The sequence below is a fragment of the Rhagoletis pomonella genome, unplaced genomic scaffold (genome assembly GCF_013731165.1).
Source record: "Rhagoletis pomonella isolate Grant_MI unplaced genomic scaffold, Rhpom_1.0 Rhpom_scaffold_00005, whole genome shotgun sequence".
NCBI classification, from domain to species: domain Eukaryota; kingdom Metazoa; phylum Arthropoda; class Insecta; order Diptera; family Tephritidae; genus Rhagoletis; species Rhagoletis pomonella.
The window spans coordinates 53588524-53615967 of NW_023458559.1; the positions used below are offsets into that span (position 1 = coordinate 53588524).

At 33.8% G+C, this 27444-nt stretch overlaps 2 protein-coding genes across 3 annotated transcripts in view; both read left to right on the top strand.

Annotated features, from left to right (window-relative positions):
* The window catches only part of LOC118739217 (long-chain-fatty-acid--CoA ligase 5-like), a 431825-nt gene extending 421979 nt beyond the window's left edge, over window positions 1-9846 (top strand). The window contains exons 4-11 of the mRNA XM_036470407.1: window positions 5559-5732; window positions 5846-6383; window positions 6461-6814; window positions 6879-7081; window positions 7140-7222; window positions 7752-7980; window positions 8059-8232; window positions 8287-9846. Coding sequence (XP_036326300.1) covers window positions 5559-5732; window positions 5846-6383; window positions 6461-6814; window positions 6879-7081; window positions 7140-7222; window positions 7752-7980; window positions 8059-8232; window positions 8287-8424 — 1893 coding nt within the window. The 3' untranslated portion in view covers window positions 8425-9846. The remainder of the gene's footprint in view (window positions 1-5558; window positions 5733-5845; window positions 6384-6460; window positions 6815-6878; window positions 7082-7139; window positions 7223-7751; window positions 7981-8058; window positions 8233-8286) is intronic.
* A 3424-nt stretch (window positions 9847-13270) lies between these two features.
* Window positions 13271-25342, top strand: LOC118739225 (lysosome-associated membrane glycoprotein 5-like). Of its 2 annotated transcripts, none has more exons than XM_036470422.1 (6): window positions 13271-13430; window positions 13549-13643; window positions 13905-13987; window positions 17789-18037; window positions 24168-24577; window positions 24693-25342. In XM_036470422.1, the coding sequence occupies exons 2-6, from the start codon at window positions 13556-13558 to the stop codon at window positions 24733-24735; spliced, it is 873 nt and encodes a 290-aa protein (XP_036326315.1). In that variant the 5' UTR covers window positions 13271-13430; window positions 13549-13555; the 3' UTR covers window positions 24736-25342. The 2 variants fall into 2 exon arrangements, with proteins under 2 accessions (XP_036326315.1, XP_036326316.1); XM_036470423.1 differs by having other exon boundaries at window positions 13271-13405.
* Window positions 25343-27444: the final 2102 nt, after the last annotated feature.

Genomic DNA, 27444 nt, shown 5'->3' on the forward strand with positions numbered 1-27444 from the left:
CATATGTAAGAAGAATGACTATTTAAAGAAAACTCATAGATATACATAGGTCTCTTATTCTGTTAGCCCTCTTTTATTGGCTAGTCTTTTCTCTGTGCATACATAAAAGGATACAAAAACTTAAAGGTAAAACCGCTGAGAATAGCACACATAGACATTCTCGCAGTCTGAAAATAAAAAAGTAAAATTCAATATTTTCAAAAGGTGTCGTTCTCGTAGCTTCGTTCCCCAGAACGTTTCAAAACCAAAACCAAAATGAGAACAAAACTGTTGAGAACGTTCTCAATGGGAATTATGTCAGAAAAAAACCCTGTAGAACGTTTCCACAGAGAACAATATGTGAACAAAATGGAAACCAAAGTCTTCGGAACTTTTTCGAAATGGGTTGGATGGGAACAAAAGTCTAAGGAGCTTTCTCGCGAAGAACAATCTTGGAAATAAAGTCTCAGGAACTTTTCTGAGGAAAGCTTCTGTGAACTATTAGCGAAGAATGGAAGCGATTACAAAACTTTTCACTAGCGTTCATTTGTTAGAAATGTTTGGATATTAAAAATAATCAAGAAAGTTTTGAAAGACTTAAGACACAAACTTTTCCTGCACAAAAAATAAAAAAAATTGTTCCATAAATGGACGGTTCATCCTATTGATAAACAATCTGGAAGTTGAAATGACCCAGAATTCCTTTGCGGTTAGAATTAAAAACAATCCTGCTTTTCACTGAAAATATTTTTGATCCCAACACGCAGACTCCCCTCTCGTTCTCAACGTTAAGTGCTCAAAACCTTATATCTCGAATTGTTCATTAGCAGGATGTTCCCCAGACCTTTGTTCTCATTTGATCCTGCTTGAAAACGTTCTCGATACATTCGTTCTCAATTCGTCCTCATTGGAAACGTTCCCGAAAGTTTCATTCTCCTTCTGTTCTTCTTATGAAAATATCCCCGATAGTTTTTTTCGAATTTTGCCCTTTATGGAGACGTTCCCAAACCTTTTGTTCTCAGTTTTTTTCCCCTTCAAACTGCTCTCAATTCTTTTATTCCCGTTTGGTTCTTTTATGGGAACGTTCTTGACATTACATTTTATTCTCATGCAGAACTAAACCAAAACTGGAACGCGTTCTCAGTTTTGCATTTGAGCTGCACTGCAATTTTTAATTTTATAAAGAAGACAAACTTCAAAAAATAAATGATGGCTGACGCATTGAGTGCACGGTTTTACCTTATAATGTTTTTATCAGGTTAAAGACTTTCTTTTAAAAAATATCTGTGTGTACATTTTTTGAGATTTACTTCACAGTAATTTTTAATTTTTCTAATTTTGTAATTTTTAATTTGTTATTTTCTATCTTTAATTTTTGCATCTGCCAACAACAACAACAATAATCAACGTTACCAAAAAATTACTACGAAAAATTCCTTACATACATATTTGTGTATACAAAATCTACCTATGCATTCTGCCCAATTTCTTCCGCATTCTATTAGTTAAGATACGATCCACTACTAGATATTCATCGCAGGGTAAAAGAGAAAAATAAACCGCTAACAATGAATTATACATCCTAGTAATTGCCCAATTTAGTGCAAATCGTATTACATATGTACATATAAATACATACATATAACAATAGTGACGTACATATTCACGTATACATTTATGCATACATACTATATGTATACCTCCGCAATGATAAAGTCGAAAGTGATGCATATCTTGTAGTGATACCCTTGTCCTTACATACATACATACATGTACGAAAATATGTACATTAGGCGACAAATGAATGAATGATCTAGTATAATATTCACAATTATTTTCTTGGAAAACTTTTTGCATTAATTATTTAGGAAAATGTTCATTCTATAATGTAAATCATATAAATCAAAGCTTCACACTTTATATAAAGTTGGCAAAAATTCAAAAAAAAATTCCAACTTTATATTCAGAATTTATAGGAAATTTTTGAGTATGCAGTTTTGTAGCCCACTCAATTTTCATTCTAATGAAGTTCAAGTTTCAAACGACTAAAAGAAACACCTTGATTTCAGATAATTTTTTTGGTGTCGGAATTTTGAAATTTTTTCTTATGAAATAAAATGTAGGAGGCCGCTAGCAAAAAAATTAAAAACAACTCAAAGCCAGTTTTTGTAAATTGCACTTATTATGTAAATAAAATCAACGCGATTCTTTAGCCAGTTGAAACTAGCACTTCATTAAAATAAAATCGAATGGGCTACAAAACTGCAAAACCCGAAAAAGTGGAAAAGTTTGATGACAATTTTTTGAATTTTTGTGAATTTTATATGAAGTGTGAAACTTTGATTTATATGGTTTACATTATAGAATGAATTGTATTTTCCCAAATAATAAATGCAAAAAATTTTTCATGAAAATAATTGTGAATATTATACTAGACCAAGGTGTACACTTTCATTTGTCGCCTAGTGTATATCTAACATATCTACTATTTGCACGGCAAGTTTTATAGTCTCTTAGATACATAATTAAAAACTATTTTTTTTTTTAATAATCTTATAAGCGTACCTACGTGTATACATACTTACATATGTATAAATTTGTACAGGCAAAAAATGTATGTATGTACAAGTACATATGTAAATGCTTTGGCTGCAACCGTAAACTAGCAATTAAAATGTTGAGAATTTGGTGGCAAATTTACACGTCAAAATTTTGTAGTTTTGTGTGGCATTAAAAATTTAATTTTACATCTGAACTTGCACTCATTCGTATTTCCTTGTCATTGCAACAAATCAATCATTTGTGAAGCTTATAAATGGCATTTAAGATACATACATAAAGGGTTAGATGTGAGCCGCACTGTGGGCAATTTCCAAACAAGTTCAGAGTGGAAAAAAAATTAATTGGAAATTAACCGTTTTTTATTCTATTTTATTCAGTTAAGATAAGTAGACATATATACTTTACTTAAAATTTTTGTTGTTGTTAAAACAAAATATAATTTATTTTAATGTTTTCACATTCACTTAATTCAAATCAAAATTTTTTTCTCTTGATTAAAATTATTGGCCAATTTTTGGATATAAACCTTGCAACTATGAAAACTCGCTGCTTGTGGTACGCTAAGCATTCGGCGACAGCTGGTTTATTGCATTAGGCAACAATTTACGCAAGCAGTGATTTGCTATGAAACTGAAAAGAAATTTTATTATACGCATATTTAAGCATACATACATTTGTATATCTACATATGCATGTACATATACATAAAAACCATACGGTTTTCATCAATCATTTTCGTATAAACTATTCGAGAGTTCATTTACAAAAGTACTTGAAGAAGCATTTTGAAATACTGTTATTCCGAGTCTATAATTAAATAAACTTCAATTAAGTAAAAAAATTGATTTTATTTTTGTGCGATATATGATTAATATATCGAAATTGCAATTGCTGGTATTCGAATTGATTATATATTTTGATTCAAGAATCTTGAGTTAAACTTTTCGGTTATTGTCATTCATGCCATTCCAATGATGAGACACGTCCCGCGCATTCTGCATGTCACACTCTTTTTAGTGTTGTCGAAGGATGCACCACGCTCACACATCGTTGCTGTTGTCACGAGCGACTGACATATCGGCACTATGCTGACCATAGTTGCCAACTTGGTGCTTTAAGCACTACACTGAGGGAAATAATGCATAGTAAAAATGAATATTTTATATTTGATTATCGTTTAAAAATGTTCGTATTTAAAAATAATATTTTCATATAAAATTTATTACGCACGTATTTGAATATTTACCAATATACATTACTTTCGTTGACGTTTATAGTAAGATCAATTACGTTTCTATTTGATTTTAATATTTTTTTCCCTCAGTGTAGATTTAGTGCTTTTTGAAAATTAAAACGCCAAAAAAAATTGTTCAGTGCCTATTGCCTTTTAGTACTCTCCTTCCGAACTCAAATTTCTCATAGATAATTAAAACATGAAATAATTTGAAATATTTAAAGCTGTAGCAGCACTGAAATTAAAAGAATCTACATTCATTTTTTCGTTTGTTGCCATTCGATTTTTCTTTCTCTAAATATATCAGTTTTAATCTGCAGTATCTACTTCGTATCACTTCGTTAGCCCGAGAAAAAGTTTTAATATATTAATAAATATTTGTTTTTTTTTGACTTTTGTTAAATACGAACTGTTATGAAAAAAGTATCCTTTGATAGAAAAGAATTAATGCTTTTAGTATGGTAAAACGCTTTTTTCCCCAAGCTTTGGTGCTTTTTGAAACTCAGAAGTTGGCAACACTGATGCTGACCGGTCGTAGTAGCGCTCATTAATCACTTTCGGGCTGTTGATGTGTTTTCGCATTAGTTCTCAATTTAATTTGAATGCCCATTAATTTACCAACAGAGTGCACATATACGAATGTACATACATATGTCACATAAATACTCACACATGCCTAAATAAATATATTTAAGAATACTTTTTTTTTTTTTTGATTTTTACAATACCTCTCGATGACGTTTCTGCAAATAATATGGCATAACAAAATTTTGATTTTGTGTGTACCTGTATGAAAGATTTGCAATACATACAAACAACGTACATATTCCACTTCTTATCACGAAAGATAGTTACAGACATGTATTTACCTATGTACTATAACTCAAATTTAGGAGCTAAAAATGCAAGTGTTAAATTTAAAATTGATACAAATTTTATATAGCAATAACCAAGTTTGAAGTTTAACCATTATAAACAAAAAGTAAGTTTCATAAAATTTGTCATGAATGATTTGCTTAAAGAGAAACATTAAAGTTTTGTCACAGCCAAAAACAAATTATCTCAAATCCACTGACGAGGGAAAAACGGAAATCTTCGACAAATTCTCAATTTATCCAAATATTACGCTTATGATTATTTAGAATTGCTAAACACAAATATCTACTAAGAAAAATATATGTATTCCTTTAGCACAGTTGATTTCTTACATTTACCACACAAATTCGTATTTAATACAATAGAGTGGTCCAAAACTAGTAAAGTCGGATAAAAAAACATATCCCCATTAAAAAATGGTTAAATAAACAATTGGGTACTATTATTGGCAGTCTTCTGTAGAGAAACAAAGTTTTGTGGTCAAAAATATTGATTTTCAAGAATTCTATACCATTTCTACGAAAACTTGTTTTACCCCATATATGTATGTACATGGTAAAACTTGAGCGTTTGCACCGACCTCAAAGTATTTTTTAATTTCAAAATAAAAAAAAAACACGGGTATAATTTTTTTCGGTATAGAACAATCCTAGTGGATGAAAGCATTGAAATTCGGACTTTACTTTTCCACATGCATTTTTGGACCACCCTATATACATTACATATATGTATGTATGCATAAATATATCCACACTATCGTCAATATTTGTCATTAAAACGACTTTTCACAACCACACTTTCACAAAATCCGCGCTACACCGTTTACATATTTTCATAAGAAATATTCCCTTTTTCTCTCTTCCCCATATTACACATTCTTATTGCATGCCGCCACTTTTCCGTCCAGGGTCCTGATCACATACATGTCTCGAAATTCTACAAAGAAGCCAAAAATGGCAAATTCATCAGCTACATTACCGAGAATGTGCGCACCCTGTATCAGACATTTCGCGAAGGTGCCTACTCCTCGAACAATGGACCGTGCTTGGGTTGGCGCGAGACTCTCACATCACCATATCAGGTAAGTTTGCATATGAATGGGTAAAAACTACTGTTATTAAAGTGTGATTAACATACCAAAAGTAAGCAAAAATGAAATAAAATTATACTTATTTACCCCCCTCTGTACCACAGTGGATCAATTACGATGAGGCGTTGTTGCGCGCCAAAAATTTCGGCGCTGGCATGATTGCCTTGGGTGCGCGTCCCAAGCAGCTGGTTGGCATTTATTCACAGAACCGGCCTGAGTGGATTCTCTACGAACAGGGTTGTTACTGCTTCTCGTTGGTCGTTGTGCCGCTGTACGATACGCTCGGACCCGAAGCGTGCGCGTTCATTATGCGTCAAACGGAAATGTCGCTAGTTGTTGTGGAGGACGATGCTAAGGCTTTGCTGATTTTGGATAAGGCGCCGCCCACTCTGAAGATTGTAGTCGCTATCAAGCCAATACGTCAACAAACATTGGATCGCGCTAGAAGTCGTGGTATACAGATCTTCTCGTTCATCGATGTTGAGAAATTGGGCGCCAAGGGCAACCATCCAGAGGTGCCACCGGTCTCCGAGGACTTGTGCACCGTTTGCTACACATCCGGCACAACAGGCAATCCGAAAGGTGTAATGCTGACGCATGGCAATGTGGTGGCCGGCGTGTGTGCGGTGATCTTGCAAATGGGTGAGTTATGAGCAGGAGACAATGCGTCTGCTGAGGTGGATGACAGAATTTGACTGAACTAATATTGCCTTACACAGGTGAACACCGAATTCGCGCCGGCGATGTAATGATATCGTTTCTGCCGTTGGCTCACATGTTCGAGCGCTGCTGTGAGAATGGCATCTACTATGTAGGTGGTTGTGTTGGCTTCTACTCGGGCGACATCAAAGAGCTGACCAATGACCTAAAAATGCTGAAACCGACCGTTATGCCGGCTGTGCCGCGTCTGCTCAATCGAGTGTATGACAAAATCCAGAATGAAATTTCCTCCTCGGCGATTAAGCGTACGCTGTTCAACATGGCGCTCAAGGCCAAGGAAAATGAGTTGTCGCGTGGAATTATGCGACGAAATGGTTGCTGGGACAAGCTGGTTTTCAAAAAGGTACACCAAGGTACGTAGCGGTCAGGGAGCGTTTGATGAACGATATGCCAACTGATGTTTCTAATATTGTGTAGCTTTTGGTGGAAATCTGCGTTTAATGGTAGTCGGATCGGCGCCGCTAGCCGGTAACGTATTGACATTCATGCGTTGTGCATTAGGTTGCCTGGTGTTGGAGGGTTACGGTCAAACAGAGTGCACCGGCGCCATCACGCTGACCGTACAAGGCGACTATGTGCCGAATCACGTGGGTCCTCCGGTGTCCTGCAACGCAGTCAAAGTAAGTGCTAAGAAAGGGCATATGTCGAAGGCCGTTTGTTTAAAGAAATACTTTACAGCTTGTGGATGTGCCGGAGATGGAATATTTTGCCAGCCAAAATACTGGAGAAGTGTGCGTACGCGGTTCTAATGTGTTCCATGGGTAAGAGCTCATAGTTTGTTCATAGATTTCAAAATTGTTTTCATCCTAGACTATTTAGTCACAACAGACAAGCTCTCGGTTTTCAATAATCGGCCCACAAAAACTTCAGTGTGTCTCTCCAAAAAAACTGGAATTCCAGAATTAACTCTAAATATTTTACCGACTATCTCAATGTTATATTATTATAGATTCCTAATTAGGTAATCGTTTTTTAAGATAGCTACATACAACTATTTTTGCAGTTTAATATAAGTCTAGGCGCCCAACGCTGCCAGATTATTTGCGTGAATCCTGATTTTGATCGCATAAATCTAACTATCGAAATATGCGCTCATTTGCAGAGTATATATTTTCACATTTGAGTCGAGTTCAATATGTACTTTGATTTACCTAACACAGCTAATGGGGGTACCAAATCTGGTCCCACACCATTCATTAGGGTTATCGCCCTACAACAATCTTACACTCACAAAAACTCACCTACACTCTCTGAACATAAATTTACTTTCTCTTCCGTTTGCCATCGTAGTTACTATAAAGATCCCGAGAAAACTGCTGAGGCCGTCGACTCTGAAGGCTGGCATCACACAGGCGACGTCGGCATGTGGCTACAGAATGGCACGCTACGCATAATCGATCGCCGCAAGCATATTTTCAAGCTCAGCCAGGGTGAATATATTGTACCAGAGAAAATTGAGAATATTTACACGCTGAGCCAATATGTAAATCAGGTGTATGTCTATGGCGAAAGTCTCAAGGTAAGTACATTTTTTTTTTTCAAAATATGTAATTACAATTTTCATTGTTCACGCACATCTTCCCCGAATCCCTTTAAGAGCTGCGTCATAGCTGTTGTCGTGCCTGATGTGGATGTGCTCAAGCAGTGGGCCAATGAGAATCGTGTTAGGGGCACACTATCTGTGCTGTGTAATAACCCACAAGTGAAGGAGCTCATCATGGGCGATATGTTGAATTGGGGAAAACAGAGCGGACTTAAATCCTTCGAACAGGTGGGTGGTCACCTGATTTAAATGATTCATATTTTCAATGTCTCGTCTTTTTAGGTAAAGGATATCTACTTACATCCCGATCCATTTTCCGTGCAAAATGGGCTATTGACACCCACATTCAAAGCAAAGCGACCGCAATTGAAGAGCTACTTCAAGCCTCAGCTAGATGACATGTACAAACATTTAGATTAAATTTAAGATACAACTGTATTCCGTTCTCTAAATGCATTAAGCTGAGAGGTACTTGATGAACGAGTGCAGCGCGAGCGCGAAGTGTATTGAATGATGGCAAAATATATGCCAAAAGGGAGGATGCACCATGAAAATGAGGATAGTCGTATCTACATAAAGGTTATTCCTGCTCAGTTAAATTAAGAATGGGAGAGACCCTTGATAGCAAAAAGTTCATAAAAGTTACAAGAAAATTTACATAAGTATGTATTTTAAAAAGCTTAAAACCTATACAGTGTCTGAAATATGCGATTTCGAGAGAGAAACACTAGTCGATCATAAAATAGTTAATTTCACCGCAGTTTAAATATTTATAAAATATATTAAAATATATATGTATTTCAAATGGCCAGATTGAAAAAAAAAACAATTTAAATTTTTAACCACACTCGTCGTTAGGGCACTACAATTCATACAAAAAATGTGTATTGTAAAAAGGGAAGTATGGAGTATCATAAAAATGGGGGTAAGTGGATGTACATACATAGGTACACGGGAAAATAAAAGTAAACCAGCAGTATGATTTAGAAATTTCATAAAACGGAAAAATTCAAATATTCTGAAACTCTCAATTTTCGACCACCTCAAAAATTTATGTACGGAAACTTCAAATATTCTGCAAATCTCAATTTTTCAACCATCCCAAACATTTGTGTACGGACGTATATTATTTTAAATTAGTAAACGAAGAAAAAATTGTACTTGACTTTTGCGTATTAAATTCAGTTATTTAATAGCAAAATATAAAAGCGAAAAACATAAATATGAAGCTTTAAATTTTAAAAATTAATATTTGCGAATTATGCAGCAGAAACATTGGGCGATGTGATTAAAAATAAGCAATTGCTTTTTCTTACAATTTCAGACCTTTTACTCGATTTATTCAGACAAAATTGAAGTAAAAGGTATGAAGAAAAAGCAATTGCTTAATTTTTATTCATACGACCCATTAAGTAGGTATTATAAATATTGGATACATGAATTTTAAGGCGAACATTTTTAAGTACAGATATTCAAAAATATAGGAAGTTATAATAAATAGATAAAAAAAATATTTAAAATTGTATAAGTATTTAGAAATGCACATTTGCACTAGCTATTATATTTTTCACATAGAAATGAAATATTATTGTATGTGCGGACATATGTATGTAAGTAACCATGTGCAATACATTTTATAAATTTTTTTTTCAAATATTTTATTTCCTACTTAAAATTCGTGCTTTTATTAGTTTTACGATAAAGTACTTAGTAGTTTCTCAGATATTTTTTGTTCTTATGTATACGAGTATATTTCATTGAATAAAATTATTTAAAATCGAATATAAATGTAAAGCATTATTTACCTAATTTTCTTAACAGCAATTTTTTCTACGATTTTGTTTATGCTTACATATTATTTTATTTTTGTTGGTTTAAAAAATATATGAAATAAAATGATGTGAAAAAATATAATTTAATTAAAACAAATAAAATGAAATAAAGTAAAATAAAAAAAATCTTATCTTAAACAAATTTATTTAATAAAAAAAAGTTGTCAAATGCCGACTTTAATATATTTTTTGTTTGTAATTTCCTTAACTTCTAACGAAAACTCTCCTAAGCTGTATTTTTTTAGGATTTAGATAAACAAATAATAAATTTTAAAATAAATATATTGGTAAAATAAAATTAAACAGAATTTATAAAAATATTTGAATTTCAACTTTCTGCCTTATTCTGCTGCTTTCGCTTTCAGAAAAAAACAATTTCGTCAAATACTCACTCACACATCCATACATACATATGTATATACATAAGTAGTATATTTACAAAGCGATCAATTATTAAATTTATAGAATATAAACTAATAATTTACTCAAATATATTTAATACAAAAACAGAAATTTTATCAAAATAGGGGAAAAAATTAACTATGTACTAAGTAGCGTGCAGTTTAACGGTATTAAAAAAATTTATACATATACATATACATACATATGTATGCATAAATAGCTGACATAATGAGAAGTATGCATGTATTTACATACATATACTGATTACTACATTACAATTACCCAGTTATACACATAGGTACTGGAGTCCGACCTATTTCCATTTTTTGGCCGATGCCGATGCCGATTCCTTAAAAAAAACTTCCTGAATATAAATTCATTCAAGAACAAATGTTTGTGACCAACTTTTATAATAACAAAAGAAAAACATAAAAAAATAGCATTACAAAACAAATAATCCATTCAAGAATCTATTCACTTACTATGTTTAAAAAGTACTATATCGCCTATGCATATATATATATCATTGCAATACTTGGTTCAATAGTCATTTTCTTATTCAATCTTAAAAAAATAGTCGCATTTCTTAGTTGTACTCATTTTAGTAAAAATATGCAGGTTCTGCTGACTATAAAGTTGTTATATTGAATACAATTTTTTAGTAACTCTAACCGTAGATTTTTAATTATAGAAGTATTTTTGCAACGTAAACAATTTAACAATCCAGGGAAAAGAACCCGGAGAATTCAAAAGATTAATTCAAGGATAATCGTAACACTACATTCAGTGACGATATTTTAGCATTCTTTGGCTATTTGCCTTTTGTTTATTTAACGTTTTTAATTTTTTTCATGAAAGTTATCTAACAAAAAACATGTCAGTAAAAATTTCATAATTTTTCTTTAAATATTCTGAGTATGCAGTTTTGTAGCCCATTCGATTTTATTTTAATTAAGTGCAAATTTTATGTAACAAGAACTTACTATTGATTTTTGGAAATTTTTTGTTTGTGGAAGGTGTTGCCGATTTTCTCTATACAAAAAAATTTTCGAATATACTTTTTTTGGAAGAAAATTCATGAACAAAAAATTGTCAAAACTCAACACTTACCTAGCTACTTCAAACTTACACTTTATTATACTAAAATGTAAAAAACTGCGTACTCGAAAAAATTCTAAACAATCTGATTAAACAGTTCCACATTTTGCTGAACATTTGTTAAAATTGCTAAAAAAGTAAAAAGAATCGGCCAAAAACGGCCGATGCCGATGCAGATGTTGATGCCGATGCCAATTAATCGGTCGGACTCTAAGAGGTACATATATATGTACATCAAGTTCACAAAAAGCAAAACAGTTTCCAATAATATGAATTACACTGTACAGCACTCGGCTGGGCATTGGACCAAACCGACTTTTTTTTTAAGAGATTGAGTCATAATTAAAAAAAGTAATGTCTTCATTTTTCTAAATTAGCCTCCGAGATCGCGATATTTGGGCCTTCGATTTTCGAAATTGGACCTTTGGTAAAAAATTATTTTTAATTATTGCATGTAAAAATCAAAAAAGGTAAAAATACAGACGTGGTCCGCCTTTTTCTCTTATTTATACAACCACTCTGTCGGAAACAACAACAATCAAAAAGGAAAGGGTTTAATCACCTTTACAACGATATACATTTTTTAAAAATCAGTTAAAAATTGTTTGCAATATAAGGAATTAAATTTTATTTAATTTTTCGAAGACCTGAACTTGGACCCCGCACAGCATCTGTAATATAAGTTTGCGCAAAAGAAGTTATATACCATTTAAATAAAAGCAAAGGAGGACTACGCCTATATTTTGAGGTTTTTAGTTATTTACATGCAATAATTAAATATAATTTTTTACCAAAGGTCATATTTGGATCTTCGAAGGCCCATATCTCGAATTCGGAGGCTAACTTCGAAAAACGGAGAAATCTCTGTTTTACCTATGACTTAATCTTTAAAACAAAAAAATGGTTTGGTCCAATACCGAGAAAAAAAGTTGATTTTGCCGTACAGTATTATTAATTTACTCAAATAAATAATATAATAAAAGTGAATTTTAGTAAGATATCTTGAAGTTATTTTATTTTCGTTAATCCCATTCAGCAAACTAAGAAAAGAAGTGGCCTTCTGGATACTATTTTTGATCTTCAAGGCCTTTCACCATAAATTCAGAAATTTGCTGAGAGAGAGCGTTCTTGGACCATTTGCTGAGTTAGAGCGTTACACAACCAAAATACGGCGTTCTTGAAAAATTTGCTGAGATAGGGCGTATTCGAACCAGCTGCCGAGATAGGTCGATCTTCCACTCAGCCATCGATATGTATGTACATTAGGGTGGTAAAAAAAAAAAAACAAACAAGTAAAGTCGGAATTTTAATGCTCTCACCCCTTAGGATTGTTCTATATAGAAAATAATATACCCTTATTTTTATTTTCAAATCAAAAAATATATGGAGGCCGCTCAAAATTCTTGAAATTCGTAAACATTGTTGAAAGAGCTTGATTTTTAAATAAATTTGATTGATAAGTAACTAAAAGCAAGCTCACGCCACCTCAAGTTAATGTTTGGTTTGCTGGGCTATGTCGTTGCTGCCGCCATCGGCGCCATCTGTGTGCTCGAGCTTGCATGAAAATGGAGCAAATTCTATCCACAGATACCAAGGGTTAAAAACAGTGTTGCTAAAGCAAAAGTATGTGAATAAATTTTTAAACGCTATTTTGAAATTTTTGATATGCCTTAAATTTCTTTAAATACATATTTTATACATTTCGCATTCGAAGTGAAAAAACAACGAAAAATATTTACTAATAAGTAATTTATAGTGAAAATATGCTCTTTTTTTAAAAATATTTCGCTCATGCGCAGCACACATATGATTTCCCTTAGAGAGTACTCACTCTCTCTAAAAACACACTTGCACTTACATATTTACATACATACCACTCATGCACGTATGAAAATGTGCAAATTCCTTTGGAGAAAAACGATTAGAGCTAAGCTAAATGTCAGTAGCGAGCACGGCGGCGTTAACAAAGGCCACAGGATACAAAGGACGAAAAGAAATCGAAAGTCATATCTGAAGGCATTGCCAAAAAGGTTATACACTCTCTTGCATGTTGGATATACAGACAGACGGTAGTGGTGTGCTAAATGAAAAAAGGCATTGAAAAGAAAAATTTGAAAATAAAATTTAAATAAATAAATACAATTTAATATAAAATAAAAAAATCAACGAAAGTACCTAACTATTGCGTTTTGTTTCACTTATAAATCGGCAGCTAAGAAATGTGGCAAAATTTTAGTCAAATAAATCTGCAACAGCACAAACGAATTAGTGGAGCAATAGGATTTTTGCTGCCGCTTTTGCTGCTTGGTGAGTATTACGACACTTTTCATTTGTTAAAATTAGATATTTTGTCTGCTGGATGGAGGTAGAAAATCGATATCCGAATGCGACATACAAATACATACAAATTTGGAAATGTTTCATACCTATAAACGTATATGTACATATTTATATTTTCATCGTCATAACAATTAGATGTGTTTAATTTAAGAAATATATATGACGCTTTTCAATTGTATGAATTATCTCAACCTTGCTAATTTGAAATTTTTTCTTGTTTAACTGCAGTTTCCCTTTGTGATGGCCTACAATTAGGCGCTTTCACCACCAAAACGCCCAGGGTTACCAAGTATACGACAAAGCCAGCGTCGGTAAGTTTATAGCGATAAATTCGGTGGGGCGTATTTAGTTGTTTCGTCATCAAACAATAATTGATTCAACGTTGAGACATATATGTAAATACATAAATATGTATGTATGCCTGTAAGGATAACCAGCCGACTTCGATCGATATGTTGTGTGGGTGTGCCACGTCACAAAAGGAGTGCGCTTGGACTTCGTTCGCTTTATACATTTATGTATAGCTATAAAACTTACATATCGCATACCGTCTTCAAAAGAGGCACAAATAAAAAAAAGTTGGCCGAATTTTTTGCATAAATGAATTTCTCAAATTCATGCAAATATTTATTTTTTTCTTCATGGTTATATTCTCTAACTAAAAAACTACTGTTATACTTGTTTTTTATCTCGACTGCATTGAATCTGTACGATCCACAAGCAGATACATTTCCGAATCTGATTTTCGAATTGTGTCTCTTTTGAAGACGGTGTGCGACACATAAATGCATGGGTCAATCCATGTCAAATCGACAAATGGTTGGTATAGGTCATGATTGAATAAATTCTGATCAGAACTTTTCTTTTATTATATAAGAAAAGGAAAAAATATTAAAACTTCTGTTTCAAAAGTAATTCAAAATTCCCAATTTCACAACTCCGGATGAGTTTTCAAGATTATTTTAGAGTATATCAAAAATTATTATGGGTACAAAAATGGCTCTGGTGTCATTTTAAAGGTGATATTTGTGGCAAGAAAGAAAATAACATTTAACAAAAATTGGAAAAATAAAACAATTTCTTTGAATTTTGATACCAAAGAACCCGAGTAGCGAAAAAAATGCTGAAATTTTCTGAAGAGATCGATTTTTGATTTTAAATATTTTTTGTTACTAACTCTAAATAAAGTTATGTTGCGCAATTTATATTTAATTTAAGTTTATTATTAATTAAGCGCTCGCAAAGCTAAAAAATTCGTGTCTTAAAAGCACCTTCTTGAAAATTTTAGAATCTTTTAAGATCACTTACAAAATTGAGAATAAACTAAATAACTTTTTTGCTTTTACAATTTTTTTAATTTGGAAATTCTGTAGTTTCTTTACTACTAGTTTTTGAAATATTAAAAAAAAACCTGCGAAATTTGGAAAATCGTGACTTTTTGAACTTTCGAGAAAAATTTGTACATTGACCCAACTTACAAACTAGAAAATTTATATATTTTCTTTTGGAACCACTTCGTTATATGATAAAAGAAAAGTTCTGACCAAAATTCATCCAAATTAAAAATAGTTTATCCCAATCATTGGTCGATTTGACATGGAGTGAACCACATACATGCGCATACATATCGTCGTCTCAGAAAACGGATGTCGAATGTTACAAAACACTGTTTTGAGAAAATTGACTTTGAAGTTTAAGGTCGAATTAATCCCCAACTGTACGGTAGATTTTTGTAACTTTTGAAGGAGACGTAGTTGGTGTTATTAGTTTTGATTTCCCATATTTTTACATTTAATATCTCTTAACGTTAATGAGAAAATTTACTTTTCATTCCGTATACATTTGTCGTAAGTAGCGTTTACTCACCACTTTGTTTTGTCCACAGAACATACGACAATAGTAAAGTATCTATTTCAACGAAGATGGTATAATTTGATGGAAAAAAACAGACATATTTATTAAATAATGATTACTTATTAGAAAAAAACATAACAAAAACATAATCATGTATTTAATAAAAAAATCTGTACATCTCTTATGCTGTAAATATGTTACGAACATACGTTTTCTTTATATAAAAACAAAAAACAATACTTAAATTCAGTCTTTTATACATTTTTATCTCTTTCATTTCATTGGAGACTCAGTGCAAGCTAAAATTTAAAAATTTAAAATTTTAAAATTAGTTACTTAGTTTAATTTCCAATTTTAATTGTATCGTTATAGTAGAGGACCATCCAATTGTCGTAAGTTCAAAGTTTTGCGATACATACGACAAATGTTTTATGATTAAAAAAGGATTACATTTGTATGGGAATTTGTCGTATGTGCCACATACGACAAACGTTTTATGATTAAAAAAAAGGTACGTTTGTATGGGAATTTGTCGTATGTGACGCATTTTCAGCACATACAACAAAAGGCATACCCAATTATTAATATTATGTAACATACGACAAAATGCGCACGAAATATCTCAAAAACTAATGGAGATATAAAAAAATGGATTGCAGAAATCGATAGAGCATGTCCAACTTAGTAAATCTGCATCAAAATCCCAAAATCGTGATTTTGCACATTCGACATCCGTTTTCTGAGGCGACGATATGTATGTATGTATAGTACATGAACTAACACACATTCCAAAATGCGTACTTGTGTTTTCAATAGAGCTGGAAAACAACCGATGTTTGGGACCATTGATGTTGTCGATGTTTCAAAGCAAAACATCGATGTACTATCGAAGTTTCCTCAGTAAGGTTGGGTGCCAGTCGGTAACATTTTTCTCCGTAACGAGACGAGGAAAAACAATCTATATATAATTGCTCAGTCATACGACTTAGTTAGGACGATCTGGAGTAGCTACAGAATTGAGTTGGATATCAAATTAAAGTTCAAGCCCCATAGGTTATCGAAAAATTGTCAGATTTCAAATCGGTAAAGTAGGTGCTAAAATATATGCGCTTAAACATTTTCTTGACTCACTCTCTTTACTTTCGCCCGAATTTCGTGGGGGTTATTACTAGTTATTTAGAATTCTTTAGAATTTATTTATAGTTAGTAACAAAAAATATTTAATATCGAAAATCTAAACTCTCTTCAGAAAATTTCAGCATTTTTTTCGCTACTCGGATTCTTGGGTATCACAATTCTGTAAATTGTTTTATTTTTCCAATTTTTGTAAATTATTTTTTTCTTTTATGCCACAAATATCACCTTTAAAACCGGACCATTTTAGTACCCATAATAGTTTTTGAGATATTCAAAAAATAAACTTTAAAACTCCGGGTCTTGTGATATTGGGAATTTTGCATTACTTTTAAAACAGAAGTTTTAATATTTTTTTTCTTCGGCGCAACTTCCTTATATAACAAAAGAAAAGTGCTAATCAGACTTTATTGAATCATGTTCGATTCCAACCATTTGTCGATTTGACATGGATTGGCTGGCCCATGCATTTATGTGTGCGAATTTCATCCTTCCAACTTTATTCACTAAAAAAAAAAAATCTAATTAAAAGGACATTTTCAATACCTATTCGTACTTGTGAACCCAAAAGTTTCGATTTGTTTTAATTCTACAGAATTATCTCTTTCATTTGCTGCCCATACTTTTTTCTACTTTGGAATGAATTTTTTAAATACTTTTTGGAATTAATCATATCTTTGAAACCATAAAGTCCTTTAAGAAAATCCTGGCCTCAGAGAGAAAACACTGATAACGCAGTTTTACTATATTTGGCCCACAGTTTCGTAAGTATATTGATTGCTTCATGAGTTTCGATATTTTTTTTGTTTGTGTCGCACGCTGTAATATGTATGTATGTATTCATAAATACTTGCAATCGCTTTATAAACTGATTAAGTGGTGCAAGGTCGTTAGAGACATCCCTTCTGTCATTTGCTGAACGGGTTGCCAGTTTGAATACTATGTGTATAATGAGAAAATACATAACATTGTGTACAAGGCATTTGGTGGGTGATTATTGCATTGAAAGTTGGAATTGTTGGAGTTGTTTATTTTTTCAAAGATTTGCTCTATAAATGATAATATTACATATAGTTTCTTTATGCATAATACTATTTCTTTCCTCTTATTTTTTATTCGGTTAGTCCTCGTCAATGAATCACGAAGCCACCACATCAATTTATCGCCTCAATGCCACCAATGGAATCACTTGCATTTTGGTCAGCGTGGATGGTTTGATTAGCATTAAATATCGAAATAAATTGAATGAGGATGTCGAGGCGGACCTCTACCTTCCCGATGATCCCAAGTTAAGCGGCGAATGTGTGGAGTCCAACTACGAAACATTGCGGTTAGAGTTCAAAGGATTCGTGCTGACGATGACATTCCGCAAGGTAAACGACTCTAGCAATTATATCTGTATATCAAAGTTAAATATGTAGCAAAAATTTGTACTAAAAATAGTGTCTGCAGAGCTTTTAAAGCTACGCAAGCGTGTATGAGTAATTGCTATGATTTAGCTATTCGCTGGGTATGACTACCCCAGCAGTCAATGCATGCGGAAAAAGTTCAAAGGATTTTAGCCCTATCAACTACGCATAATGTATGTACATACATATGTATATAGATATGTACGTACTAAGTAGTATATGTGATGTGGTATGTGTGGAAGCGTTACTATTTATGTATATGGGTCCCACAATCACGCCTGAATGTTCTCAATGATGAGTAATAAACACATACGTATACAACGGAAAATATTTTTATATAAAGATTGATAGGATGACCATTCTAGATTAAGCGATAGATCCGTACAGTTTTTTTTTTAGGTTAGCACTCAGACTACTTGCCGTCCATTATACTGTTTTCATGTCCCTTTTAGTCTGTTTTAAATCTGCACGATTTGCGTATAAACCTAAGCAGATTGTTCGGCGTCAAAGAGCTCAGGTGTTCGTCTTTCAATAATTCTTTCAAAGGCGGGGTAGAATCAATGAAGATCCGACAATGTGTGAGTCTGGGCTCAGTGCCGATATTAAACCAAAATTCAACCTCAGGGAATTCAACATTATAGAATCTCTTCAACAAAGGTAATAGTGGCGTACTATCCTGTGGCCAAAATGCTGCCAAAGCTCTGGAGGTCTCGTGTTCCACGTGAGATTTCCACGACAGTTTTGTATCCAGGATTAGCGAGTCCGAATATGCTCCCCGTTCTTTCAGATTGGCGCTCATTTACGAATAATTACGAATAATTACGAAATTTGTAATTTCTTAATTCAAATTAAATAAATAACTTAAAAATATAAAAAAGTCTCATAGTCCTTCTAAACATCTTCCGATGGCACTGAAATTTGAGAACATATAATTCAGTAAAGCTCGGTACTCAGCCTCGAAGAAAGCATTTGATTATCGAGCGCACTTTTCTGCATTCGTTTTCTTATGTTTTTAAGTTATTTTTACTGATGAAGAAAACAGTACGAAGAAAATAGATTTTTAATTCTGCCAGCTTTATATAGCTTGAGAAATATTATGTTTAAAGAGAATTTTATCAAAGTTGATAAATCTGAATTTTGACTGGTTTTATTATAAAACTACTCCTGTGTACAACGTGAAGTTCCTGGTATTTAACTGCGACGAATGTTCTTGTGTTATTGATTCACAAACTTTTCTGCCTTCTGGCCACACTTCAGCTAGTAACGCTTCTTCAGAAATAAGATTTTCAACCTTTCCACCCTGCCAGGCTACAAAAATGATTGGATATGAAGTTCTATAACTCAATCAAATTTTTTGTACAAAAAGTGAATGTTTGAAGTATATATCGAAGTATATCGAAGAAAGTGCACAACTTCGAACTTGCACCTAATTATACTGAAATTAAATTGGCTATAAAAATTAATACCCGATTATTTTCTAAAAAATCGGATACAAAATTTAAAATTTTGATAGCAAATTTTTGAAATTTGGGAGAATTTTCGCGAATTTCACATTTATTGACAAATTTTATATAGCAAAATTACTTGATTTCAACATGATGACTTACGAATGAGCAGTAAATTAAGAAAATTTGAACATGCTGAATAAAATAATTTGTTTGTTTAAATTTTAAAGTCGCTAATATGGAAACCACGAAAATGACGCTGTTTGAAAAAATCATACTTTTTTTCCTTGTGTACTTGATTTAACCTTATTTGACAAGTTAACCGCAGTCTGTATCCGCCACTGTTTGTGGGTTGTTCATTTTTGAGAAATTTTACCAGTCTAGCCGTGAATAACTCAGTGAGAGGGGAGACCAGTATGTTTGCATGTATGTATGTATATAAAAAAATATTTATTGGACCAAAAAGTAGTGGGTAGGCACTGTGGCCAATGGTAATCAACTATTACCACCTCCGCATGGTTGTAAGCCATGCAGAGTCCGCAGAAGGCTCCGGAAGCAGTGTCCGGAGGATGCATCAGACTAGGCCGAGCATACTTTGAAGTGCCATCTTATTGAAACTTAAGAAAGTTCAATTACTCGGCAGTTGAGAAGTGCATGTGCAAAAATTTCCTAAGTTGCATAAAGGAAATTTTTGCACATGCAGCAGCACATAGCATGTATTTAGGCGCCTGGTGTTAGCAGACGCGCCTAAACATACCGGCCCCCCTAGACGACTTGGTCGTCTAGTGGATATAACAAAAGCCGCAAATATCCGGCTCGAAGGCTCATGAAAACGCCTTGGGGCAATGTCGCTCGTAGTTGCACCAAGGGTTTAATTTTGAAACGAAATAATCAAAGGCAAACACCACGGATTAATTCAATATATATAACAAAGTGGCTTTATTAGTCAAATTGGTGAAATGTGTATTGTGATTTTTGGTATACAATATTACCTTGAGAAATACGCAGGAGTAGTGGCTGGATCGCTTCCGGTGTGGTCGAAGTGCTCGATAGAAGTGACCGAGCTTAATCTTGAGCAGTTAAGTTTGACCTCCAAGCAACAAACTGTTTGGAGGGGAAACTTAACGAAGTTTTATATTCAAGCGGTAAACTAATATATGTACATGCTAACGGCTTAGCATTAATCAGGCTATTTATGTATATGTGCATCCGTTGCACATTTATGCAATTTTACATTAGGGTGGTTCACCCTTTTAAGTATTTGGTTTAGCATGGAGGCCTAAACAAGCCGTTTCAGCCAAGGTTCCAATCCCGCTGCATCTTTCTTTAAACGACGCCCCCTTCGCAGAGCGAATTACCCTCTTACACTCTCTTTGCGTGCGTTCCCAGTCCATCTCAAAATTAAGTTTGAGGGTCTGGTTTAGAAGTTTTCCCGACTCACTCCTCCATTTATAAAGCTCCTTGTTCCACCAGTGAACAGGCGTACGGCTAAGAGGACGAGACGTAAAAGCGTTATACAAATTTGCACGTAGGGCAGCGTTTAAATTAACCATAGCCTCATCAATGACTTGAGTGGATCGTATCCTAGGTGACGCCGTGGTTTGATCTCCAAGCTCCTCCCTAAAATACACCCAGTCGGTTTTTATTTTATAAGTTTGGCATTGGCGAGCAAATAGCGTCCTCGCCGAGTTGAAGCTCAGTGTTAGGACTCTTCTGTTTAGGACTGACCACCAGTGTTGCCAGGTCTTCGGCATGAGTAAACGTCCCACGGTCTGAAAAAAAACGTCATTTCCTACCCAAAAACGTCTTTTACAAATGTGTGCACACAGAATTGTTCTTATTAAATTTTTATTGTTTACAAAGGTATATAAGTATTTACGTAAGGTATATTAAAATATCATTTCGACAGAGCACATTTAAAATTCATTGTAACCTGTTTTGAGATCGTTAATATAAAAATCATTTTATACATACACTTGTGATCAGCTGATTCTTCTTTCTTTTTTTGGCGCTGTAACCGCCTAAGCGATTTTGGCCGATTAAGTCATCAAAATTTTGATCGATTGTGGTTGTTTTTCTTTTGTTTATTTAATGCTTATTATTTTTCCATAAAAGCCTAGCTCATTTTGTGCAAAAATTATAAAAAATATGCAAAGTTTCAGCTAGATTTTCAGCTTTTTATTCAGATTTTTAAGATTTTTTTTGAGAAGGAACATAGCATTATTTTAGCCGTTTTTGCGTTTCACGGAAGTCTTAAAAAAGTCGCCTACTTTTTCTGACTTTTTATGCTGCTACAGCTTTTTTGGTGCTTTTGCGAGCGTACGTGTTGCAATAGATCAGCTCTTCTTGATTTGGCTTTTAATGAGCAATTGCAAACATTGCAATAAGCCTCGTAACCTCAAGTGTTTAGAAGACCAGCCTTTGAACGCGGGATCCTTAGTCCAAGGATCCAAATAAAATGCGCGTACGCTTGATTTGTATCATATTTAAGTCATCTGTGTCCAAAGAATAAATATCTTTTGAAGAAGCTGCTGCGAAAAACAAAGCTTGTAAAGATTTATTAAGAAAATAATTCAAAATCAGTTCTACTTACAAGATTTAGTAACAGAGAAAAATTACTGGGTAATTAAAAAACGTAATTTTTACACAAAAATGTCCGAACGTCAACCGGATACCAAAAAAAGTCCAAATGACGTTAAAAATGTCAACCTGGCAACGCTGCCGACCACCCGTCCTGTCTTCTAGGCGTAACGAATACCCAGTAAGTAAATTTTGAAGCAAAAATTACTCTTGCCCACTGTCGATGTTGTGATTTGAGGCTTGGCTGTTTAAAGTGGTCATCTGGTTAGGCAATTTGAAGTGGCATTTGTTCTGCAAACGAACCATGAAAAAATGAAATTGCTGATTTACTTGGAGGCTTCTTTTAGTGGTATTTATAAAAAATATTCGCATTTGCAGTCAATGGAAAACATCAAGATGCATGGTTTTCTAACAAACAAAAGCAAGCGAAGTTGGAGGAGGAGAAAGTAAACTTTATATAATAAGTACTTTACAGTTTGTTTAAGGTAATTGCATAAGGTAGAGAAATCTCTCTAGAGGTTTACTGAAATAAAAATCTCCTCTCTCAATTAAGTTTACACAGTAGAGCAACTCTAGGAGATATTCACTCTACCTAGAGACAAAATAGAGAGAAATCTCAACTTTACTCTATCACGTGCTCTACAAGCTGTGTACACGGCAGACAATAGTTACCCTGCAGTGAAACACCAGACTAATCAGGAAAAATACTAGTTTACAACTAAAATTTCCTGACTGAAACCGAACTAGTTCGAAAATGAGCAGACTTGTACCAAGTACAACATGATTTATTCATGCCCTCTTTTATTTGACTTCGACAGTTTAATACAATAAAGTATACAAAATGTTATAATTTTTATTTGGGTATATTGTAAACCATTAAAGCGAGTACGTATTCAATTATGCCAGAGTGCCAGCCCATTTTCTCAATTTGGTGAATACCCCTTACATTTGAACCAATGGTTATGCATCTTTCCAAAGGAGGGAGGCCATTGGAATGCCTCTGAAAATAAAAGAAAATTTTCCGACATTTTGCTACGTTTTAAATCTACCTAAAATGGTGTGGTTGCACCGAATAAACGATTTGATATCTTAGCCATTTCAAAATTTAAGAAACTAAGATGAAATTCTTAGTCAAGACTATACCATACGTCTCCGTAGAGCAAAAACTCTGTTTAGCTTGCCAATTGGAGCATAGAGTTGTCGTAGAGGTTTCGATCTAGCTGCGATGGACTAATTACACGGCGAAAAAGTCTGGCTAAATAACTCACTTAGACTTTGAAGGTGAGTCTCTCGTAGAACTCTATTGAGTGTTTACTAGGGTGGTCCGAAAATGCATGTGGAAAAGTAAAGTCGGTATTTGTATGCTCTCACCCCCACCCAGGATTGTTCTATACCGATAAAAATATTCCCTTATTTTTTTATTTTGAAATCAACAAATATTTAGAGGTCGCTGAAAGCGCCCAAAGTTTTCCATGTATTTTTATGGGCAAAAACCCACTTATCGTAGAAATAGTATAGAATAGTTAAAAATCAATATTTTTCCCCCAAAAAACTCCGCTTATCTGCTAATCTCTATTTATAGGTGTCCAAGTATTTAGTTATGACCGCCTTATGGTGTTTTCGTTTCTACCAAAAAATATCGCCTTTTGATTGCGCCTTTCTCTTTCGTGTTCGATTCTAAAATAAAGGCAAACGATGAGAAAATTTTGTGTTCGTTTCTTAAAATGTCACACTCTTGTGATGCAAAAATGGCACATTCTCTGCTTTTGAAGCTTTCTCTAAGGAGATGGTTGCCCTGAAGATCAGATGGTTGCTTAAAACGACAATACATATATTATTAAATGCGTGAGCTATTTAGGTGAGGACAAAAGGTGCATTTTTACGGGATTGATACATTTTGCACCATGAAAGGACATACTTTTTTGGAAGAAACGAAATCACCATTAGTTTTAGACAGTACCTTGTGAAATATATTCCCTTGTGACAAAACAAAAACAACATTTATTTTGAACACTCTTACCAACGCAGCGAAAGAAAATTAACCTCTGCTTCTCTTTCAATTTACTTAGTCCTCTGGTGGTGAAGGCTGGTACATCAACCTATTCGAACTCACTTACTCTTCATCGAATTCGCTCTTCGAACATCCTGATCGCCCCAATTTGGATGTAAAGCTCACTTCTCCAGCACACACACCCATGTACTTTCCAACGCCCGTCGGCAAATCCTATGTCTGCGATAAAGAGCAGAGCGTCGTTCTGTATGCGCCAATCGATTCGGGTGATATGTCTGGCCACATTGCGCGCCTCTATCTGCGTGATCTGCATATGCAAAGCTTTATGTTCAAGGAGAGTGGCAAGTGGGGTCCACCGTTCCATTGCAGTGCCACTGGGTCATATCGCGATGAGACAGCACCGCTAGCAGTGGGCACTGCGTTGGCGATAGCTGTGCTGCTGACCATTTCCGGCTATGGTGGATGGCGGTAAGTACATATCTACATACACATACATACTAAATATTGTAAGAGAGTATGAGTGATAAAGGGTGGGCCATTTTATTGATTTTAATTGAATTTATTTTTATTTTTTAACTTGTAGCTATTTCAAGATCAAGAAAGTGCAATATGGCTCGATGGAGTAAGCTGGAGTGGCTTGATGTAATGTGTATGTATGTACAGTTACTTCGACATTTACGTACCTACTAAAGTATGCACCGCAGATTTTACAATATGCCTGTATGTATATTGTGAATGGTTCCGCTTAATGATAAATATCTGCTAAACAAATTTGTTATTGCTCCTAATAGAAATTTACAAAATAGTATTTTAAAATAAACTGAAGAAAAAGAAAAAAAGTAATAATTATCTGAAGGAGTAAAATTAATTCGTTATTCGGTAGTGTATTTGAAAATATGCAGCAAAATACGCTATGCCAAATGCATGGCGATGAAGCGGAGAAATTGTAAGCGAAATAACAAATGTACTTAAGTACATAAATATTTACGTGCATGAGAATTGCAAAAAGTCTTCCATTATTGTTAAATAAATAAAAAACGAACCAAATTATGCATAATGAATGTAAATGGACACTGCAATGTGAACATATCCTAATCTACACACACCTATATATGTATATTATATGCACATTCAAAATATTTTTGATGAGTATGTTTAAAAAAAACGAGTTTTGTAAATATAAAACTAGTAAAATTTGAACGCTGATACTATGAAAACGCTTTCTCTTCAAAATGAAAATTTAATTGAACTCGGTTTTTAATTACAAAATATAGCAAATTATTTGCAGACGTTGAAGAATTTCGAACGGTATTATCAATTTCCAATATTAAATTTTACCTTGAATCGCATAAACATGCATACCACATATGAAATCTAAATGTTGTTATTTCTTGCAAAAAAAAAAGAATGTATGCACATACATATATTATGTATTTAAAAATATATATAACACCACGGAAGCTCTTGGTTAAATTGTCACAAATTTTGCTTTCTTCGTTTAAATATTTTGTTAATTTACTTTCTAAACAAAAACAAAAAATTAGTAAAAATTTAATGTTTTGCATATACAAATTTATATCTATGTAAAGAATAAATAAGATGCTGTAACACTTGAAATATAATACTAATGTTAAAGCTGAATTGAAAAATATTTGATAGAAAAAGAAAATATCGAAACTGTTTATAACATAAATTAAATTCATTAATATATTACCGCATTATTACCTAATAAAAAGATTTTTATAAATTTGCAAATTTAAGTTTTAGAGAATTATTATACATTTGCATACCTAAGAAGTATATACAAAACAAAAAAAGTACCTAAACATTACTAAGCATCAGAACTTGACATTAGATACCACTGAAAATCATTAAGAGAAAAGGTTATTTAAATTTAATTTGCCGATTTGTTATTAAATTATAGAAAAGCATGAGTATCGATCTATTAGAATTCTTGTCTGATAAACCATAATTTGGCTAATTGAAAGTACTAAAAATTCGTACGCTGAAATGTAAATAGTTGAGTACCCAATTTCCCTAAAAAAATTGATACTTATTATACAAAATTACCTATATAAATACCGAAAGTAAATAAATATATTAAACACCAATCTTCCTCTTCTTTTTCTTATTTGGCCCTACAACGTTTCGTCGGTTTAGGCCGAGGCCAAACAACTTCACCAATTGCCTCTCCCTTTTATAAGTTGGCGCCATTTGTACATGCCGAGTTCCTTCCATTGTGTTCGTGAGCACCCTTCCATTCGCTGCTCACCCGTTGCTCATGCGAACAGAACTATAGATCTTGCGTAAAAAAGTTTCCTCGAAAGCGCCGTACATACCAATTAGTTCAGAATAAATTACGGTAATGTAAATACGGAAGATACATTTTAGCATTCATTGGCTACTTCCCTTTCGTTTATTTGGAATGAAATGGAATGGAATTGTGGGTAAACGGATAAAACAAAAACAAAAAGCCAAGAGACATTACCCTTCTCCACACTTACCATACTACTTTATGAATTTTAGCAGTTTGTAGTTGGGTTGTGCCCCGTAATAAGTCTTATTTTTCTCTTCTTTGTTTGAAAAGGAATTTTGCTATCATCCTGTCAGGCATTTTCAGGAAACACTTGCTTATTTTGCAGTTGTTAATAGTGCACTGCACGGCACTCATGAGTTTTGCTTATGAGATCCTTGACCGTTCCCTCTATGCTTGGTTCTAAAATTGGCTCTGGTCCAATTTGGTGCTTCAGAGAACCGCAGTTCGCCAATACATCAGCCAGTTCGTTACCTTGAACACCGTGGTATTGTGCCACCTACACAAGTTAAAGATCATTCAACATTGTAACGGCGTTTAGCCTCAACTTACACTCCTGGACTATCTTTGAAGAGGTGCGAGCGGTTTCCGTCCATCCGGCTCTAGTACTGTTTTCACAGAAACCGTGCTTTTGACCATGGTTGTGCGTTACCATTCTACAGCAGAGATGGTGACGTTTGGTCTGGCTGAAACTATTATATCCAGAATACCATAGCCGGTATCAAACCCTAGGTCTTGTAAAGGTTCTTTGACACTGTCTGAAAATTTTCCGCGTTCGATTTACCCTCGGCTTAACGTGAGTTTTCCATGTCAATTCTTTATCTGGAGTTACCACCATATATTACACCCCTAGATATTTCACAAGCATTGGAAGTTTGAGACCGTCCAACTTCGCTTTCCGCGTAAACAAGACTAGAGTTGTTTTGCTGTGATTGACAGAATGGGATGAACACTAAAGGCCCGGCCACACAGAAATCGGTCTGTCGCGGCGGAAAGTGATCGGGCGATTGTCGCGGCGGTC